Below are 23,436 nucleotides of genomic sequence, written 5' to 3' on the forward strand. Positions count from 1 at the left end.
GGTGCAGTTCGGGTGTGGCAAAGCAGCTGTACTTTAAAACAGCTCATGCAGTTTGGAGTGTTTCAGCATCTGATCGAGCTCCATGCCCTCTCCAACAGGAAGGTTGCATTGGAGGAGGCAGAACACAGCAGGCCTGGAGAATGGGCTGATGCTCAAGACCCAGCACTATGCATACTGCTTTTGGAACTGCAGGACTCCCTGGTGGATATGGAGCATGGCGGTGGCAGCAGTGAACATGGACACGGATGAAGGGAGGAAGCAGGCTGTGGAAGGTGAAGGAAGAGGGGGAGGGAGATCCTGGGGAGGGGAGATGCTAGGCACTTAGCAGAGTGGAAAAGGAAGGGAATGGGAGATGCTGTACACCTTTGGAGGGAGATTAGGGAAGGGCGGTGGTGAACACAGGAGGGGGAGGAAGGGAAGGGAAGATGGCATGCTGTACAGGTGAAGGGGGTAGAGAATGAGAGATGTTGGATATCTGTGGGGGTGGTAAGGAAAAGAGATGTTGGACTATAGGGGAGGTAACCAAGGGAAAGGGAGATGCCAAACTATGGATATGGGAGGTGAAAGATGCTGAGCAAGGGGAACTAGGGTCTTGATCTACCCTTGGGGTAGGGGGGGTGCATGACTGAAGATTCACCTAGGGCATCAGATACACTTGAATCACCCCTGGCCATCCAGAGCATTGATTGGAAGGCAAGGTAATGTCTCTTTCAGGTATCTGAATTCATGCCTTCAAAGATAATATGTAGAAATTAAAAGAAATTAAAACAAACTATGAAAAAGGTATCATCTGGATTATTTTGGTTTTGTTTTATTTCTTTTGATTTCTACATATTATCTTTAAGAGTTGGCTAACAGGGCTGCCACACCATGCCTTCAAATCAAACTGCTTTTGTGTCTAAGCTAAATGACAGTTCTTCAGTTGCTAAAGGCCTAATTATCCCTGCTATTTGTATAAAGGCTCAAAATGTTTGGGGAATTTTATCCCTAAGTACGGAATAAAACGCTATGTAGACAGTCACAGGATAAAGTCTTTGTTAGAGGTGGTATCAGTGGACCTGGGGATTTTTCAAATGTGCCAGTGCCCAATGTGGTATATTAATGTAGGCTTCTATGTCGAAGTATATGCTTACTGCCTTCTTTTGTGGCACAAAGCAATCAAATCTTGTTTTCAGCAAGAGCAACCGTAAACAAATCAAAGGTGAGTTTCATTTGTGTTGAAAGTAGAAGCTCTTCTAAAGGAGTGCTGCCCCTGATCCAATTGTTCCTGCTCGGATTTCCATTGTTCAGTGGAACTCAATCCCCAGATGCATGCGTGGGTCTCCTGCTTGCCAGACTTTCCCACACTTTACAGCCTTTCTTTAAACTCGAGAGGCAATAGACTTGTGCCTCACTACAAGATGGGCTTAATGGCCTGAGGACAATAGCATCCCCACGAGGCAGGTGGTTAAGGGCTCTTCAGCAGGGTGGGTGGGGCGTGAAATACAGCAGTAAAGTGTGGGAAAGAAAACCATAATGCCCTCCTCCCACCACTTGCTTCCACCCCCAGCCATGTGCGTGGCCACGTTCCAGAGGAACCTTGATCCTTTCCCAAGCTGAGAGATACCCAAACTAGCTCTGATGATATTAGAAAGCAGAAAAGAGCTGCCAATTAAGTTGTTTTTCTCTTCTTTCAGCATTTCCTAATATAATATCTGTATTCCTATTAAACAAAGTTCTTCATAACAATCCCCTCTAGAAACATCCCCCCACCCTTCACCCCACCACTCTAACTTGCCCTCACTCCTCCAGCAAACCAACAAAGCCAAATTCAAAAATGTTAATCCTCAGGCTTAGGCCCTTTCCTGCCCTATCTTCATAATTTTCAAGTGCAGTATATTTTTTGGACCTAGCTCCTCTCAAATAGGGTTGCCAGATTTTCCTTTCAATCAGATATGGGGAAAAACTAATTTAAGAGCTACTTGATATCTCTTTTCAAATATATAAGATCAATAAAAGCAACCTGATCTATTTTCATTAAAGCTGTTCCATCCCTTGTACTCATGGGTTCTTATATGCCAGTTTCAGCTCATAGTTCAGATATCATATAGCTCTACCAGGGTCTCCAAAGCTCCTTGCTGCTGCTATTGTTGTTGCTCTGGGTGCTTTGGCTTAGGGTACTCTGATGGGGTGAAGAAGGCAGTGGAGGAATAACATTCTTCAGGCCGTGAATCGCATGGCCAACTCTTCGGAAATGATTGTACATTTTCACTTGTGTTTCCTTCTCTAACTTATGTGCAGCCAGAAAGTTGACAGTCTCATAGAGACACATGGCATAGCCTTGATTATACCTATTTTGGAGGCTTTTCTGGAAGTACAATGTATCTGGGGGGAAAAAAAAATAAAGCAGATTATTTACAAATCATAATACAATCATGGAAATATTGGCTAAATAGGTAAAGTTTAAACTGAGTTTAAGCAGCAGTATCAGCTATAATCTTCAAAATATCAACTTTTGCTTTATTGCAACCTGTTATTTCTAGGTCATTCACCTTTGTATTATTAATAAGTTTCTATGTATTATATTTTCACTTTGACTTGAGTAAATGAAGTATATTTGTTATTACCACAGCTTTTGTGCTTGCAGATCTTCCCTGAATCCATAGCTTAAGCTGTTTATGGTGCAGGGATGAGAGATTTAGATTTGTTAGGAACTGGGCAACATTCTGGGATAGTAGAGCCTATTCCGAAAGGATGGACTCCACCTTAACTAGGATAGAGATAGAACAGCTTTTAAACTAAGTTGGTGGGGAGGGAAGCTGTCAGTCTCCCAGGAGCAGATGGTTCGATGTGGAGTATCCTTGAAGGATGCTAATGAAACAGAACATTTAGGGAATCCCAATAGAGACTCAAGAGCAATGTAAGGAAATTCTTCTTTATGGAGAGGGTGATGGATGCCTGGAATGCACTCCCGAGAGAGGTGGTGGAGATGAAAACGGTGATGGAGTTCAAAAAAGTGTGGGATGAACACAGAGTATCTAGAATCAGAAAATAATAGTAAATATTGAAGAACTAAGGCCAGTACTGGGCAGACTGCACGGTCTGTGTCTATATATGGCCGTTTGGTGGAGGATGGGCTGGGGAGGGCTTCAGTGGCTGGGAGGGTGTAGATGGACTGGAGTGAGCTTCAGTAGTTGGAACCTAAGAACAGTACCGGGCAGAGCTTTGGATTCTTGCCCAGAAATAGCTAAAAAGAAGAACCAAAAAAAACCAAACAAATTTTTAGATTGAATCAGGTTGGGCAGACTAGATGGACTCTTCGGGTCTTTATCTGCCGTCATCTACTATGTTACTAGAGAGGTTTCAAGAATGATGAAAGAAAACCAGGAGTGTTTAGGGGGAAAGCAGAATATAAGTCACAAATTATCTTTGTGAACTTCTAAACAGTCTGTAGATGCAAGGTAAAAACACAATTTGAAGTGTCTGTATACAATGCTAGAAGCCTAAAAAAATAAGATGGGAGTGGTAGAGTATATAGCACTGAATGATAAGGTAGATATAATAGGCATTTCAGAGACCTGGTGGAAGGTGGACAATCAATGGGACACTGCGTTATCTGGGTACAAATTATATCACAATGACAGAGGGAGTAGGTATCCCTCCTGCTGAGGGACTTTGCGGGGGGATTCCCTGCCACAGGTACTCAGCTGATCACAGCAGGGTGATTCCCTTACCACGATCAGCTCAGCGGCTGCATCTATTTGAAATGTAGACCAGCATTTTACTGGCCTATATTTCCGGCATCTGTCGCAGCCCTAGGGAAACCATTTCAAGGTGTCAAGGTTTATTAAAATGTCTTATACCGCTCAGTCCAAAATTCAAAGCGGTGTATAATAAAATACATAATTAGCATACATTAATACAAAACAAGTTTAAAAACAAAATAAGTGATGTTACAGGGGATTGATTAGTAAAAACTAAAAACATGTACATCAGACAAACAAAAAATAGAAACAAGAGGGAAACAAGGGAAGAACTGCAATTTGTATAGGAAAGAACAATAGGAAAAATAGGATCAAATTGGAGGGGAGTTGCGCTATATGTTAAAGAGGGAATTGAGTCACACAAAATAAACATTCTGCCTGCGGCATAGATAGCAGTGTAGAATCCATATGGATAGAAATTCCATGTGTGAAGGGAAGGAATATGCAAGTAGGGTTATACTACCATCCCCCGGGACAGAAAGAGCAGACAGATGAAGAAATGTTTTCAGATAATAGGAACGCTGGTAAATTGGGTAACTACAATAATGGGTGATTTCAACGACTCCAATATTTATTTATTCATTCAATTTTCTATACTGTTCTCCTAGGGGAGCTCAGAACGTTTACATTCATTTATTCAGGTACTCAAGATACAGAAAGGGTGGTAGATGCATGGAACAGTCTCCCGGAAGAGGTGGTGGAGACAGAGACTGTGTCTGAATTCAAAGGGCCTGGAATAGGCACGTGGGATCTCTCGGAGAGAGGAAGAGATAATGGTTTCTGCGGATGGGCAGACTGGATGGGCCATTTGTTTCTATAACCATAAAGTTCTATGACCTCACAATGCAGGTGTAAAGAACCTTAGCCAATAGGAAGAGGAGATGCAAATGTTAAGAGCCTTAGCCAATAGGGAGAGGAGGAGATAGTGGACGCTGCGGATGGACAGACTGCCATCATGTTTCTGTGTTTTCCCTGTCTGTCCATATTGACTGGATAAATGTTATATCAGGGAGTGCTAGGGACATGAAATTCCTAGACGTAATAAATGACTATTTTTTGGAGCAACTGGTCCAGGAATCTACAAGAGAGGGGAGATGTTTTAGATTTAGGGCTCCTTTTATTAAGCTGCGCTAGCGGGGTCAAAGCGCACGACTTTTCATCACGTGCTAACCCCCGTGCTGGCCTAAAAACTACAGCCTGCTCAAGAGGAGGCGGTAGCGGCTAGTGCTGCCAGCGGTTTAGCGCATGGCAAAAGGAGCCCTTAGCCCTTAGTGGAATGCAGGGCGTAGTACGAGAGATAACAGTGTTGGGTCCGCTGGGAAACAGTGGTCAGAACAGTGGTCAGAACAAGATCAAATCTGAGCTAATATCTGGAGTGTAGTCACTAAGGGATCCTTTTGCTAACGCGTCCATTATATCCTATGGAAGCGTTAGCGTTAGCGTTTAGCGTGCATTAAAATTGCTAGCGCGCTTTAGTAAAAGGACCCATAAAGAAATCTACTGCAGCAGCCTTTAATTTTCGAAAGGGCAACTATGATAAAATGTGGAAAATGGTTAAAACTCCCCACAGCCATTTCCTAATGGCTATCTGCACGGGGCAGGAGCGTAGGAAGATCGCTCCTGCCCCGAAAACCAGCTAGACCATCAGGTAAGGCCAGGATGCCGGGGGGAAGACAAAAATATGGGGTTTTTTTTCCCTCCTCCCCCCCCCCCCCAAAAAAAAATCATGATTAGGTGAAATCGCGAGTAGGGAAACCGCCAATGGGGAGGGGGAAGTGTAATCCAAATCATAGTTCCCTTATGCTAGGGTCCCACCTTAGGAGTCAACATCCAAGAAAAATATCTTGGTGCCCTTGTAGACACTACACTAAAATCTTTATCCCAGTGTAAGGCTGCAGCAAAAAAAAAAAAGAGCAAACAGGATGAACTGTCATGCCAGCAAACTTGCTAGGGACTTGCCCGGCACTTGCTCTCTCCCTCTATGTGTTATCTTCCTTCTATCATTGACAGTTTCAGTTTGGTTAACAGTTTAGAAAACAAATAGCATGGCAGCTCCCATGGGTTTATTGTTCTATTCAGCTTTAGTGAATTAATTAAAATTGTTGAAATAAATTCTGATGTTCTTTTAAGTTTTATTTGTTGTGCAGAAGGTGTGCAGAAGAAGGGGTAGTCTTATACGGTGAGTATATAACAAACTCTATATTTTAACTGTAAAAGTTTGGGGGTCGTCTTATACGCCCAGTCGTCTTATACGCCGGCAAATACGGTACCTCTGTATCACTCCATGGTGTGATCTCACCTTGAGTACTGTGCACAGTTCTGCTTGCCGTATGTCAAAATAGATACAGTTCAAAGAAGAGCGACCAAAACGATAAAGGGGATGGAAGTCCCTTCATATGAGGAAAGACTAAAGAGGTTAGGGCCCTTCAGCTTGGAAAAGAGATGATTGAGGTCTACATAATTCTGAGTGGTATAGAACGGGTAAAAGTGGATCGATTTTTCACTCTTTCAAAAAGCACAAAGACCAGGGGACACTCAATGAAATTACTTAGAAATACTTTAAAAAGAAATAGATGGAAATATTTTTCACTCAAAGAATAGTTAAGCCCTGGAAAGCATTTATTAAATTTATTATTTAAAAAATTTATTTACCGCATACAACTATGCTAGAGGATGTGGTAACTGCAGTTAGAGTAGCTGGTTTTAAGAAAGGTTTGGACAAGTTCCTGGAGGAAAAGTCCATAGCATGCTATTGAGGCAAACATGGGGGAAGCCACTTCTTGCCCTAAATCAGTAGCATGGAATCTTGCTACTGTTTGGGTTTCTTCCAGGTACTGTGACTTGGACTGGCCACTGTTGGAAACAGGAAACTGGGATAGATGGACATTAGTCTGATCCAGTATGGCTGTTCTTATGTTATGCTCTTATATTTTTAACATTCTCAGTGAGATTCTTGTGTAGAAGGTCAGTGGAAGCTTCCTGACGCCCATCCAGAGGCGAAGCTAGGTGGGGTGCAAGGGGAGCAGCTGCTCCCCCAAAAGGATTTTTGAATGAAATGGTGCCTGTACAAATTGGGCCTGTAGCTTCGCACCAGCACTTGTGAAATAAAAGGTGTGCTCCCCTGACATCAAAACCTGGCTACAGTTCTGCTTCCAGCCTCATATTGTGTGAGCGGATAGTGTGGCTGGTTTTAAGAAGGGTTTGGACAATTTCCTGGAGGAAAAGTCCATTGACTGTTATTGAGAAAGACATGGGGGAAGCCACCGCTTGCCCTGGATCAGTAGCATGGAATGTTTCTACTCTTTGGGGTTCTAGAATGTTGCTACTCTTTGAGATTCTGGAATGTTGCTGCTCCTTGGGGTTCCGGAATCTTTTGTTACTCTTTGGGATTCCGGAACCTTGCTATTCTTTAGTTTTCTGAATGGAATGTTGCTACTCTTTGGGTTTTGGCCAGGCACTAGTGACCTGGATTGGCCACCGTGAGGACCGGTAAGGCTGTTCTTATGTTCTTATGAGTGTTCAATCTTGCCCTTCGTGTTCACTCACTCTTTGTCAGATGCTGCCTCTGCTTTCTCAAGTACCTCACAGTCATCTCCAGGACGTCTGCTTTCTCCAGCTTGGAGTGAGGTTGATGAACGTTGAACTCTTTCTCCAATAACAGCCTCAGTTGCTCAATGCTGTGGTTGATGCGATCCCTCCTCATCTTCTCAACAACTGGCTTTCGCGTCTGCTGGAGAAATTTTCACCATTAAGACGTTTTTGAAAACTCGGCCTTTTTCAACCGTCTTTTTATTCGTTTCGTTGAATTTAGTTGAGCAGTTCTGGTGGAGCTAATTTCCTATTGTGTCATGTTATCTTTTATATTCATTTTTTTTTTTTGGGTGGGGGGGGGGGGTGAAGAATTTCCTGTCCTATTGTGTTTTGTCTTAGGTGCTGTTTTATGAATTTTTATTTCATGACTGGAATAATTTTAGACTGTAAACCACTTTGATATATTATGGTTGTAAGGTGGTATATTCAATTTTATGAAATAAATAAAGAAAATAAATATTGCACCAGGTAATGATAGATAAAAGATTGCTATACAGTTATGGAATAGTCTCACTATTTCATTTTAAATTCTGCTATTCTTGTTATAGATATGGCATGATGGTCCTGGAGACAGGACTGTGGAACAAGAGACCACTTACGGTCCCTTCCAGCTCTGTTATAGCACATTCTAGAAGTAAATACAGTATATGTTCTGATGCCGTATCATATTCACTTTGATGTTTATCATTGTAAAATAAAGTACCTTGCTTTTGTGCTGTGTTGATTGCAGGCCATTGTCAATATCCAGGAAACCACTGCCGTTTGACATGGTCGCCAGTTGGCGCTACGTGGCGCGATGTGGAATGTCTGTGGTGCAGACGGAAGAGCACTGCCAACACTCACCTGCATTTATTCACGCCCAAGGATTAGGACTCTCTCTTGACGCCGTTTCCCATACTTGTGAACCAATCAGGGGAGGAGGATAGACAATGGGAGCGCGTGCCTGTGTGAGTTGAGATTTGCCTTGGGGGGTTGCTGTCTGCTCTCCTGAGGAGCAGGTGGGCTGGGTGGAGTTAGGCACGGCGTCCGACCGTGGGAATGCTCAGATCTGAAGAAACCCTGCTGCTGCAGGCCTGGCTCCGTTCCAAGGGCACCTGCTTTCCTCTCCGTAGTTACAGCATATGAACCCGGATCTTCACCAGCTCACAATGTGATGTATACAAAGGAATTTGCCACAGGAGTTTTTTGCACCTCAGTGATCGACCGTCCTTTATTGCTATGACAACTATGAAGATAAGTACCTGGCTGTATGTGATTAATAAATGGACAAAAAAGTCACTACCCTGTGAACTGCCACTGTAAACAAAAAATTAATCAAATGAGCCTCAGACACACTAACTGAATATATAATTACAAGTCAGGTACTTTTAACCAATAATAATTTATTAATAATAATAATTTATTTTTGTATACCTCTATACCAAAGGTTCGAAGCGGTTCACAACAGAGAAAAAAAGTATATACAGTCAATGTAGATAAAATACATATTAAAACCATCAATTAAAACTGGAATACATCAGTTGAAAAGCAAGGATGAGTTAAACAGTAACACAACTAAGATGTAAACATGTCAAACAGGCGTGTCTAATGATTTTTCTAAAATCGGAATAAGAAGTAAGCCTCTAATATTGGTTTTCCAAGCCACGTATTCAATTTAGCGGCCTGGAATGAGAAATTCTGTCAAAAAAACTTCTTATATTGACAGGATTTTATAGAATTAAATAGATTTATTCTACGTGTTACTCTTATTAGAATAGTTGAAAGAAAGATGAGAAGCAAGATAATCTGGGAGCATCCCCAAAACTGCTTTATAACAAATACAGGAAAACTTGAACAGAACTCTGGACTCTACTGGCAACCAGTGAAGGTTTTTGATAAAAGGGGGTAATATGCACCCATTTTTTTAGTCCAAAAATGAAGTGAACCGCAGTGTTCTGGATCAGTCTCGGTTTTTTGAGTATTTTTTGTAAGCCCCAAAAAGTTCCACATGAAAGGCTTCTCGGGAAACTACAAAGCCTTGGAATAGAGGGAGATATACTAAGATGGATAGGCAAATGGCTAGAGAACAGAAAACAGAGAGTGGGCATAAATGGGAAGTTCTCAGACTGGGAGAAAGTGACTAGCGGTGTACCCCAGGGCTCGGTACTTGGGCCCATCTTATTTAATATTTTCATCAATGACCTCGATCCAGTGGGATCATAAAGTTTGCTGATGATACAAAGCTATGCCGGGCAATCAGATTGCAGAAGGATAGCGAGGTACTCCAGAGTGACTTGTGTCAGTTAGAGAAATGGGCGGAAAAATGGCAGATGAAGTTTAATGTGGAAAAGTGCAAAGTAATGCATTTAGGCAGAAAGAACAAGGAACACGAGTATAGAATGTCAGGTGGAACTCTGGGTAAGAGCGAACAAGAAAAGGACCTGGGTGTACTGATAGATAGGACCCTGAAACCGTCGGCACAATGCGCGGCAGTGGCAAAGAAAGCAAATAGAATGTTAGGCATGATAAAGAAAGGAATCATGAGTAGATCAGAGAAAGTTATAATGTCGCTTTATAGGGCAATGGTCAGACCCCACTTGGAATACTGTGTCCAACATTGGTCTCCCAACCTAAAGAAGGATATAAAACTGCTGGAGAGGGTGCAGAGACGAGCAACGAAGCTAATAAATGGTATGGAGAACTTGGAATACGAGGAACGACTTAAGAAACTGGGACTGTTCTCCCTTGAGAAGAGGAGACTGCGAGGGGACACGATTGAGACTTTCAAAATACTGAAAGGCATCGACAAAATAGAGCAGTGAAAAAAATTATTTACAATGTCCAACGTGACACGGACAAGAGGACATGGACTGAAGCTAAGGGGGGACAAGACCAGGACAAATGTCAGGAAGTTCTGCTTCACGCAGCGAGTGGTGGACACCTGGAATGCTCTCCCAGAAGAGGTTACAATGTCCAATGTGACACGGACAAGAGGACATGGACTGAAGCTAAGGGGGGACAAGTCCAGGACAAATGTCAGGAAGTTCTGCTTCACGCAGTGAGTGGTGGACACCTGGAATGCTCTCCCAGAGGAGGTTACAATGTCCAATGTGACATGGACAAGAGGACATGGACTGAAGCTAAGGGGGGACAAGTCCAGGACAAATGTCAGGAAGTTCTGCTTCACGCAGCGAGTGGTGGACACCTGGAATGCTCTCCCAGAAGAGGTTACAATGTCCAATGTGACACGGACAAGAGGACATGGACTGAAGCTAAGGGGGGACAAGTCCAGGACAAATGTCAGGAAGTTCTGCTTCACGCAGTGAGTGGTGGACACCTGGAATGCTCTCCCAGAGGAGGTTACAATGTCCAATGTGACACGGACAAGAGGACATGGACTGAAGCTAAGGGGGGACAAGTCCAGGACAAATGTCAGGAAGTTCTGCTTCACGCAGCGAGTGGTGGACACCTGGAATGCTCTCCCAGAGGAGGTTATTGCGGAATCCAACGTTCTAGGATTTAAGGGTAAACTAGATGCACATCTCCTTACGAGAGGCATAGAGGGATATGGGTGACTAAAATTACGCCAGGTGTACACCTGGCTGGGCTTCCGCGTGTGCGGATCACTGGACTCTATGGACTGTAGGTCTGATCTAGAGGTGGCAGTTCTTATGTTCTTATATAATATTACAATATTCTAAAATACACAATAAGGCAACATGTCCTTAATCATTGGCTCCTCTTACATGTTGGGTGGGGGATTCAGTAAAAAAAACAAACCTCAGACACAGTCTGCGAAAAACCTGACCCCCCACCCAACTGTAGAGTAAGATATAATAGCCAGGGTACAGTCACACAGCAGTGTGCCACAAAATTAAACACAAAAGTGCACAAAATACAATTTTTTTAGTCCAAAAATGAGGCGAACTGCAGTGTTCTGGATCAGTCTCAGTTTTTTGAGTATTTTTTTGTAAGCCCCTAAATATATAATATTACAGTAGGTTTTGGAGGGCTCACACTTTCCAACACAAGTGAACTAGTTAGTGGGATATGGGCCTTGGTTCCCTTCTCTGCATTCCACTGCATCAACCACTAGGTTACTCCAGAGACCTGTTTGCTATTCTAAGAGGTCTGTCATAGAGGCTGGTATGATGACATCTTTGGGGGGTTAGGAGGGGGGTCAGTAACCACTGGGGGAGTAAGGTGGAGGGGGCATGTCTTCATGGCTGCAGAATCCATCTGGTCAGTTTGACCACCTTTTTGGCACGTATTCATTATTGAAATAGGTCTAGTCTCAAACGCCCAAGTTTCGTCCTGTATTATTGAAGGACAATGTCCATAAGTCCACCCTAATCCCACCCAAAACATACCCCCTCGACTACATACCCCCTTGAGATTTAAGCACACTGCAGACAAACAGCATAGAAAACTGTCTAAAATATGTGTTTTGAAAATGGCAATATGGATGTTTTAGCAAACAAAACGTCCAAATGCAACTTTATGTGTGTGTGGGGGGGGGGGGTTCCAATATTTTGCTCTTTTTGAAAATGAGCCCCCACCATGTGTTCATTTTGCCGAAAGGCTATTTGGACTTCTATCAGCATGCCGGAATGTTCTATGCAGGGCCTGCAGGTACTCCTGGAACTCCATTCTCACGCTGGATAGCACACAATGCTGAGAGTGGCATCGGAAAGATGAATCCTTGTTTGCATTCTCAGATCCGGCTGAGGCACATGGGCCTTTGGCTTCATGCCATTTTCCCACATTCTCTATATTGGTCATTTCCATAAGAAGAACGGAAGCATGGCTCTCTGCAGTGCATGGTTACTCCCTCGCCAGTTATTGCTTAGAAGCCAGTGTGGATGCAATATAGGCTAAGTCTGTGACTATGGGAAATTCAGCCACAGCCCAGATGCCAAGTGACATTTTTGGCCAGTTCTGGTTTTGAACATACATCCCAAAGCAGTGTGGGGTTTGTAGTGCCCTGATTCTGCCCAAAGAAATCAGTGCTGCAAGTTCCTTAATACACCCATGGATTAGGAGGGCCACCTCCTAATCCCTATACTCTCTGTAAAGACTCTTTGACCATAACCCCAAAATTACCCTGTAAAATGCACGCACTAGATTCTAGTGTCTTTCCTGATAGAACTACTGCTATTAATTATTTCTATAGCTCTACCAGACACACGCAACGCTGCACAGAGTCACAAAGAAGACAGTCCCTGCTCAAAAGAGCATACAATCTAAACAGCCAAGACAGACAAACAGGATGTCATGGATACAGTTAAGGGGAACAGTTAATCAGCTGGCTGGGCTGGAGGGCAGAGGAGAGTACAGGACAATCAAGCCATTGTGACATCACTGATGAGATTAGCTCTTATTGGTGGAATGAGGCATTATGACATCACAATCTCGGCTCTGCTTCCCACAGCCAAACAGGATGTCATGGATACAGTTAAGGGGAACGATTAATCAGCTGCCTGGACTGGAGGATTGAAAGCTATATCAAAAAAGTGTTAAATACACACACTAGACTCTAGTGTCTTTCCTAGTAGAAGCCCCTGGCACTGTGGCAGAGATGACAAGTTAACTAGTTCCAGGCTAAATATGGGTGCCGGTCCTCTGTTACTCATGGTATGTCTACAGAAAAATATTTGAAGGTTAAGCTAGACAGGGAACTAATTCCCCTGAAACTAGTTAAGTTGTCATCTCTACCACAGTGCCAGGGGCTTCTACCAGGAAAGACACTAGAATCTAGTGCAGGGGTGTCAAAGTCCCTCCTCGAGGACCACAATCCAGTCGGGTTTTCAGGATTTCCCCAATGAATATGCGTGAGATCTATTAGCATACAATGAAAGCAGTGCATGCAAATAGATCTCATGCATATTCATTGGGGAAATCCTGAAAACCCGACTGGATTGCGGCCCTCGAGGAGGGACTTTGACATCCCTGATCTAGTGCGTGTATTTTACAGAGTGAATTTTGGGGCTATGGTCAAAGAGTTTTTAAAGAAAGTATAGGGATTAGGAGGTGGCCCTCTTAATCCATGACCCAAATTAAACTTTATGTAAAATGTTACTTCACAATATGACAATATTTTCTAATTCGACAGTGTGCCCCAGCAGAATCATCTTTAAGAATTTTGGGAGTGGTGCTGGATAATGCATTATCATTCAAAACACCAGTGAACTTATTAACAAAAAAACATTTTTTTCTTGATATTGAAACAACTCCATCGAAGATGCATGTGTATAATAGTAATGTAATGTCATGTGTGAGCATTTTAAATAAGTAATGCATCTTTTCAATCTGCCTCTAGAGCAGGGGTGTCAAAGTCCCTCCTCGAGGGCCGCAATCCAGTCGGGTTTTCAGGATTTCCCCAATGAATATGCGTAAGATCTATTAGCATACAATGAAAGCAGTGCATGCAAATAGATCTCATGCATATTCATTGGGGAAATCCTGAAAACCTGACTGGATTGCGGCCCTCGAGGAGGGACTTTGACACCCCTGCTCTAGAGCTTGAAAAAAGAAGGCATACAAGGGGGCTGCTGAAAAGTGCTCAGCCCAACCAAGAAGAGAACCATGTGGAGCCATGAAACTTACAAGTTATTCCACACTTTTCTTGACACTTTTCGTTTCAGTGAGGCAAATGCATATAGTAAATAGGCACAAATGAAGGGAAACCAAGCCATTGTGACATCACCGATGAGGTTGGCTCTTAGGCATTGGTGGAATGAGGCATTATGACATCACAATACGAGGGGCCGCTGAAAAGTTCTCAGCCCAACCAAGAAGAAAATGATGTGGAGCTTTGAAACTTACAAGTTATTCCACACTTTTCATGGAATAAGTTGTAAGTTTCATTTTGTTTTCAGCGGCCCCGTGTAGTAGATAGTATGAATAGACAGACTGGTTAGGCAAGATGGTTTTTATCTGCCATCATGTTTTATATTTCTCTGTTTCAGAAATATCATCCTCCACCATTAATGGGAAAATTTTAATAAAATACCTGCGATTTTCTATGTCAGAAATATCATCACCGTTTCAATGTTTACTTGCACATTGGTGAAACCCATAAAGACAAAATATGATGGAAGGAGTCATATGGGCTGATGTCTGCATCACAGCCCATAATATTGGCCGAATTAATCCAACAGAATCGCAACCATATTTGAACGTTTAACCTCTCAACAGAATAGAACTGGATCACATTATTCACTGTAATAATGATGCTTTATTACCTTCAGACAGCCAACATAATTCTTACAAATATTGCAGAACAAACAGTAAAACACCATTTTCTTAATAAGAAAAATGCCATAGCATACATAGTATGTACTTATTAAACCCCCAAACATACATGAGGGTTATTCTCATCTTAGGGCTGATTCACTAAAATGTTTCTCCCATTCAGTGTCTATGACAATAAAGTTTAGTGAAATGGTCCTGATGTAGGCAATGACAGTCAATCTAAATGTAACCAGAGAAGTCTCAATATAGTGGTCTCAATCTAACTATACATATTCTTTAAGACAATGTTACCAACGCGGTTCTGGAGTTTTGTAGAGACGTGCTGTCGTTTTAAAGCAACAGGGAAGTAACAGTTACGTACGCTGTTTCATTTTCCATCCCATATGACACCCCCCCAAAAAGGCAAGTTATCATTTTGCTTCTGTTGTTTCAGTTCAGTGTCTGCCCCCATAATAGTACTAATTGCACCTTGCACATCCCGTGCCTCATCTGGAAGCCTTCCCTCCGACGTTGCAACGTCAGAGAGACGGCTTCCGGTTCAGGTGCAGGATGCCCGTAGGAGCCACTGCCCGTGGCTTTGTGCACTGAATCAGTTAGGGAAAGAGAGCTGGCTCGAAGATAATGCCGCATCGATCGCACCTTGGACCGGCAGTTGAAGAACTCTGTTTTGGGCCTGATGCACGTGCTGGCCCTGTGGACCGGCAGGAAATTTCTGCGGACCGGCACTGGTCCATGGACCGGTGGTTGAAGAACACTGATCTACATAACCATGTCGCAGTACATTTTGAAAAACCAGCTTATTACAAATAAGCTACAATAAAAACAATTCAATTAAAATATACACGCAACAAACTGCATACTCTTATTTCCCTGAAATACAGGATGCATACTGTGCCATCCTATCTGGCTAGTATAGCAACATATTGACATTACGTTGTAATAATATGCATTTCACTAAACTCCCTTACATAAAGGAGACTTAGGGCCTCTTTTACAAAGGTACATTAGGGCCTTAATGTGCGGGATAGCGCGCGCTAAATTGCCACGTGCGCTAGACCTTAACGCCAGCATTGAGCTGGCGTTAGCTCTAGAAGCGTAGTGCGGGTTTCGCTCACGCTAAAATCCCACGTGTGCTAAAAACGCTAGCGCACCTTAGTAAACGGAGTCCTTAGTAAGCCACGTTATATCTGAGCTGTCCTGAGGACAGAAGCCAAAATTCATATTGCGCATTGGGAGGTGAGACGAGGTGCGCGCAGAAGTCCTTGCTCCGACTGTCTCTTCCTCACCAGGGTCTCCACAAGCTCTCGCTGCTGGGCTGAGCTGCCTGCTTTCGGACGGGGTGGCACGTTGCAAGCTCGGGGTGATCCTGGCCCTCTGCCGCAGCCGGAGACCTCTGGAGCGCGCTCAGTAGCCTCAGCTGAGTCTCTGTCTCTGCGCCCAGGGAGAGAAAGTGAAGGGAGTCCTGCAGGCACCTGCAATAGCCTTCTCTGTAGCCCATACTGCCAGATGTTACAGCTGTTAGGAAGGAGAAAAATGAGCAATTTAGACTCATGACCCTGTTTCTTGGTATACAGAATATTATAGAGACCCAAGGAGGCTATCCTGGACTCTCTTTTAAGACAATTTTAAAAACATATCTATTTCAAGACGCATTTGATATATGATACGATATACTCAAATTTGATTCACGATACGATATACTCAAATTTTTACATTTTACAATAATTCACAAAATTTTACCTTACCCCTTTATTTCCTACTGTTTTCTCCCTTCTATGTAAATTCTAACAAACAACAAAATTGTAACTTTCCCCTTTCTCCCTACTCACTCACGTTTGTCTAAAAATTGTCTGTCTAATGTCTGACTTATTTAAATTTTATGTAATACCAACATCTGATGGTTTTTAAATTGTACATCGCTTAGATATTGTAATAAGCGATTCATCAAATGTGATGAAACTTGAAACTTGACTCTGATTCAGTACTGCTGGGTACTCACACTTTGCTGCCTCCTGCTGGTGCGATCTTAGGAAGCCGACTGCCATTTCCAGGATGTCGGCTTTCTCTGGTTTGGAGGGGAGCTGATGCCTTTTAAATTGTTTTTCCACTAACCGCCTGAGCTCCTCTATGCTGCTGTTGATACGATCTCTCCTCAGTTTCTCCACTACGGGCTTCCTCCACTATAAAGAAATATCAATTCTTTAAAGATAGACCATAACACCTCTTTTTCAGTTTTAAATACTTGCTTTTTTTTTTTGTATCAGGCCTAAGGAAATTACAATCCGTCATGGTATGTGGTTTTCTGTCTTAGGCACTAATAGTTTGGTTTGCTTCAGAAGCGATAGAGCAGTGTCTCTCAAACTGTGTGCCAAGGCACAGTGGTGTGCCCTGAAGAGCTTCCAGGTGTGCCAGGAGAGATTCCAGAATTGTACTTTATTTAAAAAAAATTCCCTTCATCAGTATACACTAGAATAGATGGCATGTACTTCGCATATACAAGAGTCTGTCAATGTTATGAGCGTCTGTGTGCGTGAGGATACAATCGCCCAGACAAGCATCATTCTACCACGTGATTGGTCCTTGAAAACTAATGCCAAGTAATTTTATTTTTAATGCAGTAGTTATCCTAATGAGCAGCAAAGCAATTAAGGCTTTATTACCATTTGGATCTTCTTATCTTTGAAAACTTGGATTTTCAGCTCTGACAGAAATTAAATTAAAAAAAATGTCTAAGTCCCCTTTTGGCCTAAGGCCTTAAACATTGAAAGTGGAAGCAGGGAAAATGTCCATAATCAAAAAAAACGTCCAAAAGGAGGTTTTTTTTTATAATGGCCTGCCTCTACGTTCAGCTGTTTAATCGCCCAGAACACGGCGGAGAAGCCAGTCCTTCGCTTAAAAGCTGGATTCTGTAACCGGTGTCTGTCAAAAACAACACCGGTTACAGAATCCACACCCCCCCCCAACGACATCGGGGCAAGAGGGAGCCCAAGCCCTCTTGCCCCACGGCACCCCCGAACTCCCCGACGACATTGGGGTAAGAGGGAGTCCAAGCCCTCCTGTCCCGTGATCCCCAACCCCCCACCCCCGATTATGTTCGGAGCAGGAGGGAGTCCAAGCCCTCCTGCCCCACGGCCCTCCCCGATTACGTTTGGGGCAAGAGGGAGCCCAAGCCCTCTTGCCCCGGCGGCACCCTAACTCCCCGATTATGTTCGGGGCAAGAGAGAGCCCAAGCCCTCTTTCCCCAGCGGCACCCCTACTCCCCGATTACGTTCGGGGCAGGAGGGAGCCCAAGCCCTCCTACCCCGGGCACTCCCGAACTCCCCGACGACATCGGAGCAGGAGGGAGCCCAAGCCCTCCTGGCCTCTCGCCCCCCGCCCCCTACAAGATCGGATAGGAGGGAGCCCAACCCCTCCTTCCCAAGCGGACCCCCTACCCCCCACTACAATACGGGCAGGAGGGATCCTAGGCCCTCCTGCCCTCGACACAACCCCCCCAACAACCGCCCCCCAAACCCCCAATCGCCCCCCCGCCGACCTGCAATCCCCCCCGCCGACCCCCCCCCGACCCCCCACCCCCACCCTCCTTCCCTGTACCTCAAAACGTTGGTCAGATGGATGGGTGCCAAGCTCGCCCGTCCGGCAGGCCAGCTGGCTCCGGAATGGGGCCCGATTGGCCCAGGCGGCTGAAACCCCGCGGGAGTAGCGCAGTGCATTCAGCACACTGGCCTGCACTAAAAATCGCCTCCGTGGTTTTGTACAAGGGGGGTTTAGTTTCACCCTTGTTACAATTACCCATACATAGCTTTAAAATCTTTAAATAAATAACTCTCAGTTTTTAATCTTTTGTTGGTTTTTGCAATTTTGCAATTTCAATTATAATGTGCCGCAAAAAACATTTGCGCCATTTAGCATGCAGGGACCTTAAAAAAAAAAAAAGTTTGAGAGAGACTGCGACAAAGCATTATTTAAGGTCACAAGGAGAATGACTGGGAGAAGCAGGGACTGGAAGTCTGGCTTCAAAAGTTTTCAGTCTATGGCTCATTATAAATCACTAGTCCACGGTCACTGATTTCTATGCTTTAGGCAGCCAAAGTGGATATCGGTCAATTTTGCATTCTGTTTCCTGAAAATTTTTGCAGTTGACGTAGGCTAAGATAAATAATCCTTTTCAAGATTCGGATTATGAGGGCTGATTAGCCCAAGATTTCTCGGTCACTGATCCAACATGGCTCTTTTACTAATGCGCCCATTGGTGCCAGTGTTGGAATAGTATTCATTTTTTTTTTTTTAAGTAAGCATTTACAAATAGATTTTAAAGAAATTCTATGAATCAAAAGACTAGATAAAAACAATGCAGCCTACCTTTCTTATCCGCTTTCCCTTATCCTCAGTATATTGATATTTTGCGAGGATTTTGGTGGGAGTCATCCTTCCGATCAGTGAGAATCAAGCAGGGCTGATCGATGTCTGATGAAAGGACAAACCCCCCACCCCCCCTATTTATACTCCTCCAGCCTCATACTAAAGTGTGGGTCTCTTGCTCAAAGCTGTTTCCCACACTCGGCGACCAATCAGATCCGTTCCCAAAACAAGTGAAGTGTGGCCCATTAAGCTGTGACAGGGCAGCGGAGCATCTGGAGGCTGCCGCACAATAGAAAGACACTGGGAAGAGAGGAGGGGGGAGAAGGAGCAGAATGTGGGAAAGATTTGTCCCGGGGGGGGGGGGCAGAAAAAAGGGAGTTTCAATGGATTTTGTTCAGGGATAGCGGAGCGGGTATGAGGGGTGGAAAAGAGAGAGAGTGTGTGTGTGTGTGTGTGGGGGGGGGGGGTTCTGTGCCAACACTTAGCAGTAGTGATCGGATGCCCTGAAACTCGCACGGACATCTGTGAGCTCCAACACGTGTCTCAAACCGCACATAGAGGCTGCAGTACCTGAACTCATCACGTGCTGTTGATTAAGGCCAGGGCGTCCAGATCAGAGGTGCTCATTCATTTTTAAAGGAGTTGAAGGGGAGTGAAGTAAAAACCTCCCACATGAAAAACTACCACACTGACAACCAAGTGTGCCAATGACACTGTAACCCTACTTATTCCATGTCGCCCATCCAGATCCCTCCGTTCTGCAGCTCACAATCTCCTTAACATTCCATCCTTAAAATATATTAATACTTTAAGATCCAGTAATTTTGCCGTGCAGCACCTTCCCTTTGGAATTCCATTCCCAACTATATTAGGGAAGAAACTTCCGTAGGCCCTTTCAAGATTAAGGGCTCCTTTCGCAAAGGTGCGTTAGGGCTTTAACGCACGGAATAGCGTGCGCTAAAATGCCACGCGCACTAGCCGTTTCCGCCGCATCATGAGCAGGTGGTAGTTTTTCGGGTAGCACGCGCTAAAAACGCTAGCGCCCCTTTGTAAAAGGAGCCCTAAGTTGAAGACTTTCCTTTTCATAGACGCTTTTGAGACATAACTGCCCTCGTTAGGGCAACAATTTCTTCGTTATTTTTCAGGTCTACCCTTTCCTTATTGTTCAAGGTTCAAGGTTTATTAATATTTGATTTATCGCTAAATCTATTTACAAAGCGATGTACATAACTAAAAGAGTAAAATATAAAGATACAAATAAAAACTCAGTAACAACAGTTTTAAAACAAGACAAACTTGAATTGGGAGGAAAAATGGGGAAAAGATTACATCTGTTATATATAGAAAAACAAATACGGGAAAAAACATAAGGAAACAGGGCTAAGTAGAAGATTAAAAAATTAAAAAAAATTTTTTTTAATAATGAGTATTAAAAACATCTTTAAAAAGGTAGGTTTTCAAAATTTTTTTAAAAGAATGGAGATCTCTTTCGTTTGTGATATGGTGTGGTAAAGAGTTCCACAATTGTGGACCCATTACAGAAAACATGTCTGCTCTTCTTGTTCCTATTGCTTTTAGAGAGGGTATCACCAATAAGTTTTGGGAAGATGATCTAAGTGAGCGAACGGGGTTGTAAGGGATTAACATCCTTGATATAAACAGAGGTTCGTTATGAATTAGGGTTTTAAAAATGAGCAACATAACCTTATATAAAATTCGGTGGCTAATAGGAAGCCAGTGAGCGTCGATAAATAGAGGCGTGACGTGATCAAATTTCTTTGCATTATAAATTAATTTAATGGCAGTGTTTTGAATGATTTGAAGACGTTGCTTTTCTTTTTGAGAGATGTTGTTCTTCCCTTATTTGTTCTTTCCTTTAACGACTGTAGTTCTCCCCTTCTTCCTCGTGTTACTTTTGTTTGTCTGGTGTATGCACATTTGTTTTTACTGACAAATCCCCCGTAATGATATGTTCTGTTTTTAATCAATTGTTTTTATGTTGTTGTATGCTGACAATGAATTTTATTGTACACCGCTTTGAATTTCAGATTAATGTTCAATAATTTTTACTGAGTTTTAAAAATAAAATATACATAACAAAAATCTTACAAAGACTGCCTTGTTTTTATTATTAAAACCAGGAGTAATTTCAGTGGGGGGGAAAGTTTTTTCTTAGATTTCCCTGTAAATGTATTGTTCTTTATGGTTTAGATAAATATGTTTTCTTTGATCCAATGCATCTAACAAATTTTGTGGCTTTGAAACGTCTTGAGAAAGAAGGAACAACTGACTCATGATTAGAATACTCCATCCGACTTCAGCCACTTTCGTCTTATTTGTTAATGGTTATTTTTTCCTTTTCTTAATTGGTAATGTCACTCTTTGAAAGTCTTGGATCCAATAATTGGGGACTATAGATTGCTTAAGTGTAAGAGAATATGTTATATGTCTTATTATTATTATGTTCATGATTACAATCTTACTGTACAAGATATAATGCTTGATAATTTTTTTGTAAAATGATAAATAATAAATTAAAAATTAAAAAAAATCTTACAAAGAATATCATCTCAACTCAGTTAATATATTGTAGATATGTAAATTCAAAGAAATCAACAATCAATTATCATCACAATACAAACACGATAAAGCATCTCCCAACACTCCCTCCTCCCTTCCCATCCCCCCTTCCCCCTCCACCCATCCCATTTCCAAATATTACTAATAAATAGTGCTTCACTTTCTGATTACAAATGTAATGAGTTCACTACAAAACTGCGTGCTCTGACTGATAATTGCTGTATATAAGGTTCCCAGGTTGTCCCAAATTTACCCTGTTTTTTATAAGATGGGGAGGTCGCCCTAGCTTCCATAATCATAAGAGCATGAAATGCTGCCCTCCAATGCCAAAATGAGGGCGGACTTTCTTCCAACCAATGTGGTAAAATACATTTTTGACCTATACTAAAGGATTTACGAAATAATTCCCTAACCCCTTTCTTAAAAATCCTGTCCCATTGAAGAAATAATACCATCTGGGGGGAAGGAACCACATTTCTAAAAATAATTGATCCAAGAAAAACACAAACAGCATTCCAAAATTTCTGAATTTTAGGACACATCCAAAAAGCATGACCCAATTTCAGATTAAGCGGTATAACAAATTTTTAATAAACCTTGAATCGCTCAGCCCCTCCTTACCTTGTAATGTAATGTACTGTAATTTATTTCTTATATACCGCTACATCCGTTAGGTTCTAAGCGGTTTACAGAAAATATACATTAAGATTAGAAATAAGAAAGGTACTTGAAAAATTCCCTTACTGTCCCGAAGGCTCACAATCTAACTAAAGTACCTGGAGGGTAATAGAGAAGTGAAAAGTAGAGTTAGAGGAAAAATAAAAATAAAATAAACATTTTAACAAGACAGCATTGATCTAAATACCTGTACTTTGGAAGGTAGAAGAGAGGAGAGAAAGGAATAGAAGCAGAAGGGGGAGCCGTTGAACTTGTGTCAGCAGTCTCGCTCTTTTAATCCCCACCTTGTGCCACCAATCAATTTCTTCTTTCTTTCAATGCCCCCCAACTGTACTTTATATCACCAGTCTCTGTTTCTCAGCCCCATTTGTGCCATCGGTATCTGTGACTGCTGATCTCTTTCAACTCCCCCATCAGCCCATCTCTCTCTCTCCTAATCCTTGTGGCCAATCTCTCTCTCAACCCTACCCTGTCTCATCGCCTCCTCTAATTAAAACAAATCCTGAGGTGAAGACAAATCTTCCCCATGTGCGGCCTTTAATGCTCCCATCTCATACACAAGATTAATATCCCATAGAATCCCTCTCACTATACAGAATTATCCATCCCTCAGAGTCTCCCAGCATACACATTTTATAGTCCCAGAAGACTCCCTCAAGCTCATGGTCCATTCCTCCTCCCCCCCCATCCCCCTCCGTTCTCATTCATATGATGTTATCTAAAGCCTCATGGTTAGAGCAGTGGGCTGAGAACCAGGGAAGCCAGATTCAAATCCAACCACCACTTTATGTGATCTTGGGTAAGTCATTTAGTCCTCCGTCACCTCAGGTACAAAGTTAGGTTGTTAAGTCCTCCAGGGAAAATACCTAGTGTACCTAATATAACTCACTTTGAGCTAGTACAAAAAAAAAAAAAAAAAAAATCATGACCTCAATCCAAAAATATTCCCATTCCCTGGTGAGTCTCTCCTGCCATTCTGACCTTCCTACATTCTCAACCACACTCCCCACAACTCAGGGTTCATAACTCCACAGGCTGAAAGGCTAGCATATCTCCATTCTTCTCTGCCCTTTGGGCAGCCGGCAATTGACATATCCTCACGTCGTCTGCTCCCAGGTCTGCTCTGTCGTGTGTTGGCAACACCGAACTCTATGGGATAGGTCGCTCCACAATGGTTCCCAAATCAGCTGATATGTATTCCAACAAGCAGAGTTTTGCCATCTTGCCTTGCAACGTTCTAAAACCATGA

At 42.9% G+C, this 23,436-nt stretch overlaps 2 protein-coding genes across 2 annotated transcripts in view; both read right to left on the reverse strand.

Moving 5' to 3' along the window:
• Positions 1–1,781: 1,781 nt before the first annotated feature.
• On the reverse strand, positions 1,782–8,144 carry LOC117348744 (transcription factor HES-5-like). Its single transcript, XM_033921175.1, has 3 exons — positions 8,038–8,144; positions 7,290–7,470; positions 1,782–2,364 (listed from the first exon to the last, which is right to left on the reverse strand). Exons 1-3 carry the CDS (start codon positions 8,101–8,103, stop codon positions 2,093–2,095), a joined length of 519 nt encoding a protein of 172 aa, XP_033777066.1. The 5' UTR covers positions 8,104–8,144; the 3' UTR covers positions 1,782–2,092.
• Positions 8,145–15,289: 7,145 nt separating this feature from the next.
• The window catches only part of LOC117349156 (transcription factor HES-5-like), a 33,377-nt gene continuing 25,230 nt past the window's right edge, over positions 15,290–23,436 (reverse strand). Inside the window, exon 3 of the mRNA XM_033922255.1 lies at positions 15,290–16,082. Within this exon, the coding sequence (XP_033778146.1) occupies positions 15,850–16,082 (233 nt within the window). The 3' untranslated portion in view covers positions 15,290–15,849. The remainder of the gene's footprint in view (positions 16,083–23,436) is intronic.

Source organism: Geotrypetes seraphini, chromosome 15, assembly GCF_902459505.1.
Source record: "Geotrypetes seraphini chromosome 15, aGeoSer1.1, whole genome shotgun sequence".
Classification (NCBI taxonomy): Eukaryota; Metazoa; Chordata; class Amphibia; order Gymnophiona; family Dermophiidae; genus Geotrypetes; species Geotrypetes seraphini.

What these genes read in the sequence shown, in the direction of transcription:
- LOC117348744 (XM_033921175.1), bottom strand. Translation starts at nt 8,103, where the DNA reads ATGTCAAACGGCAGTGGTTTCCTGGATATTGACAATGGCCTGCAATCA. An exon ending in CAACACAGCACAAAAGCAAG is followed by an intron (nt 7,471 to 8,037) that starts GTACTTTATTTT and finishes TTTCTCCAGCAG; the next exon opens with ACGCGAAAGCCAGTTGTTGA. An exon ending in GAGGCAGCATCTGACAAAGA is followed by an intron (nt 2,365 to 7,289) that starts GTGAGTGAACAC and finishes TTTTCCCCCCAG; the next exon opens with ATACATTGTACTTCCAGAAA.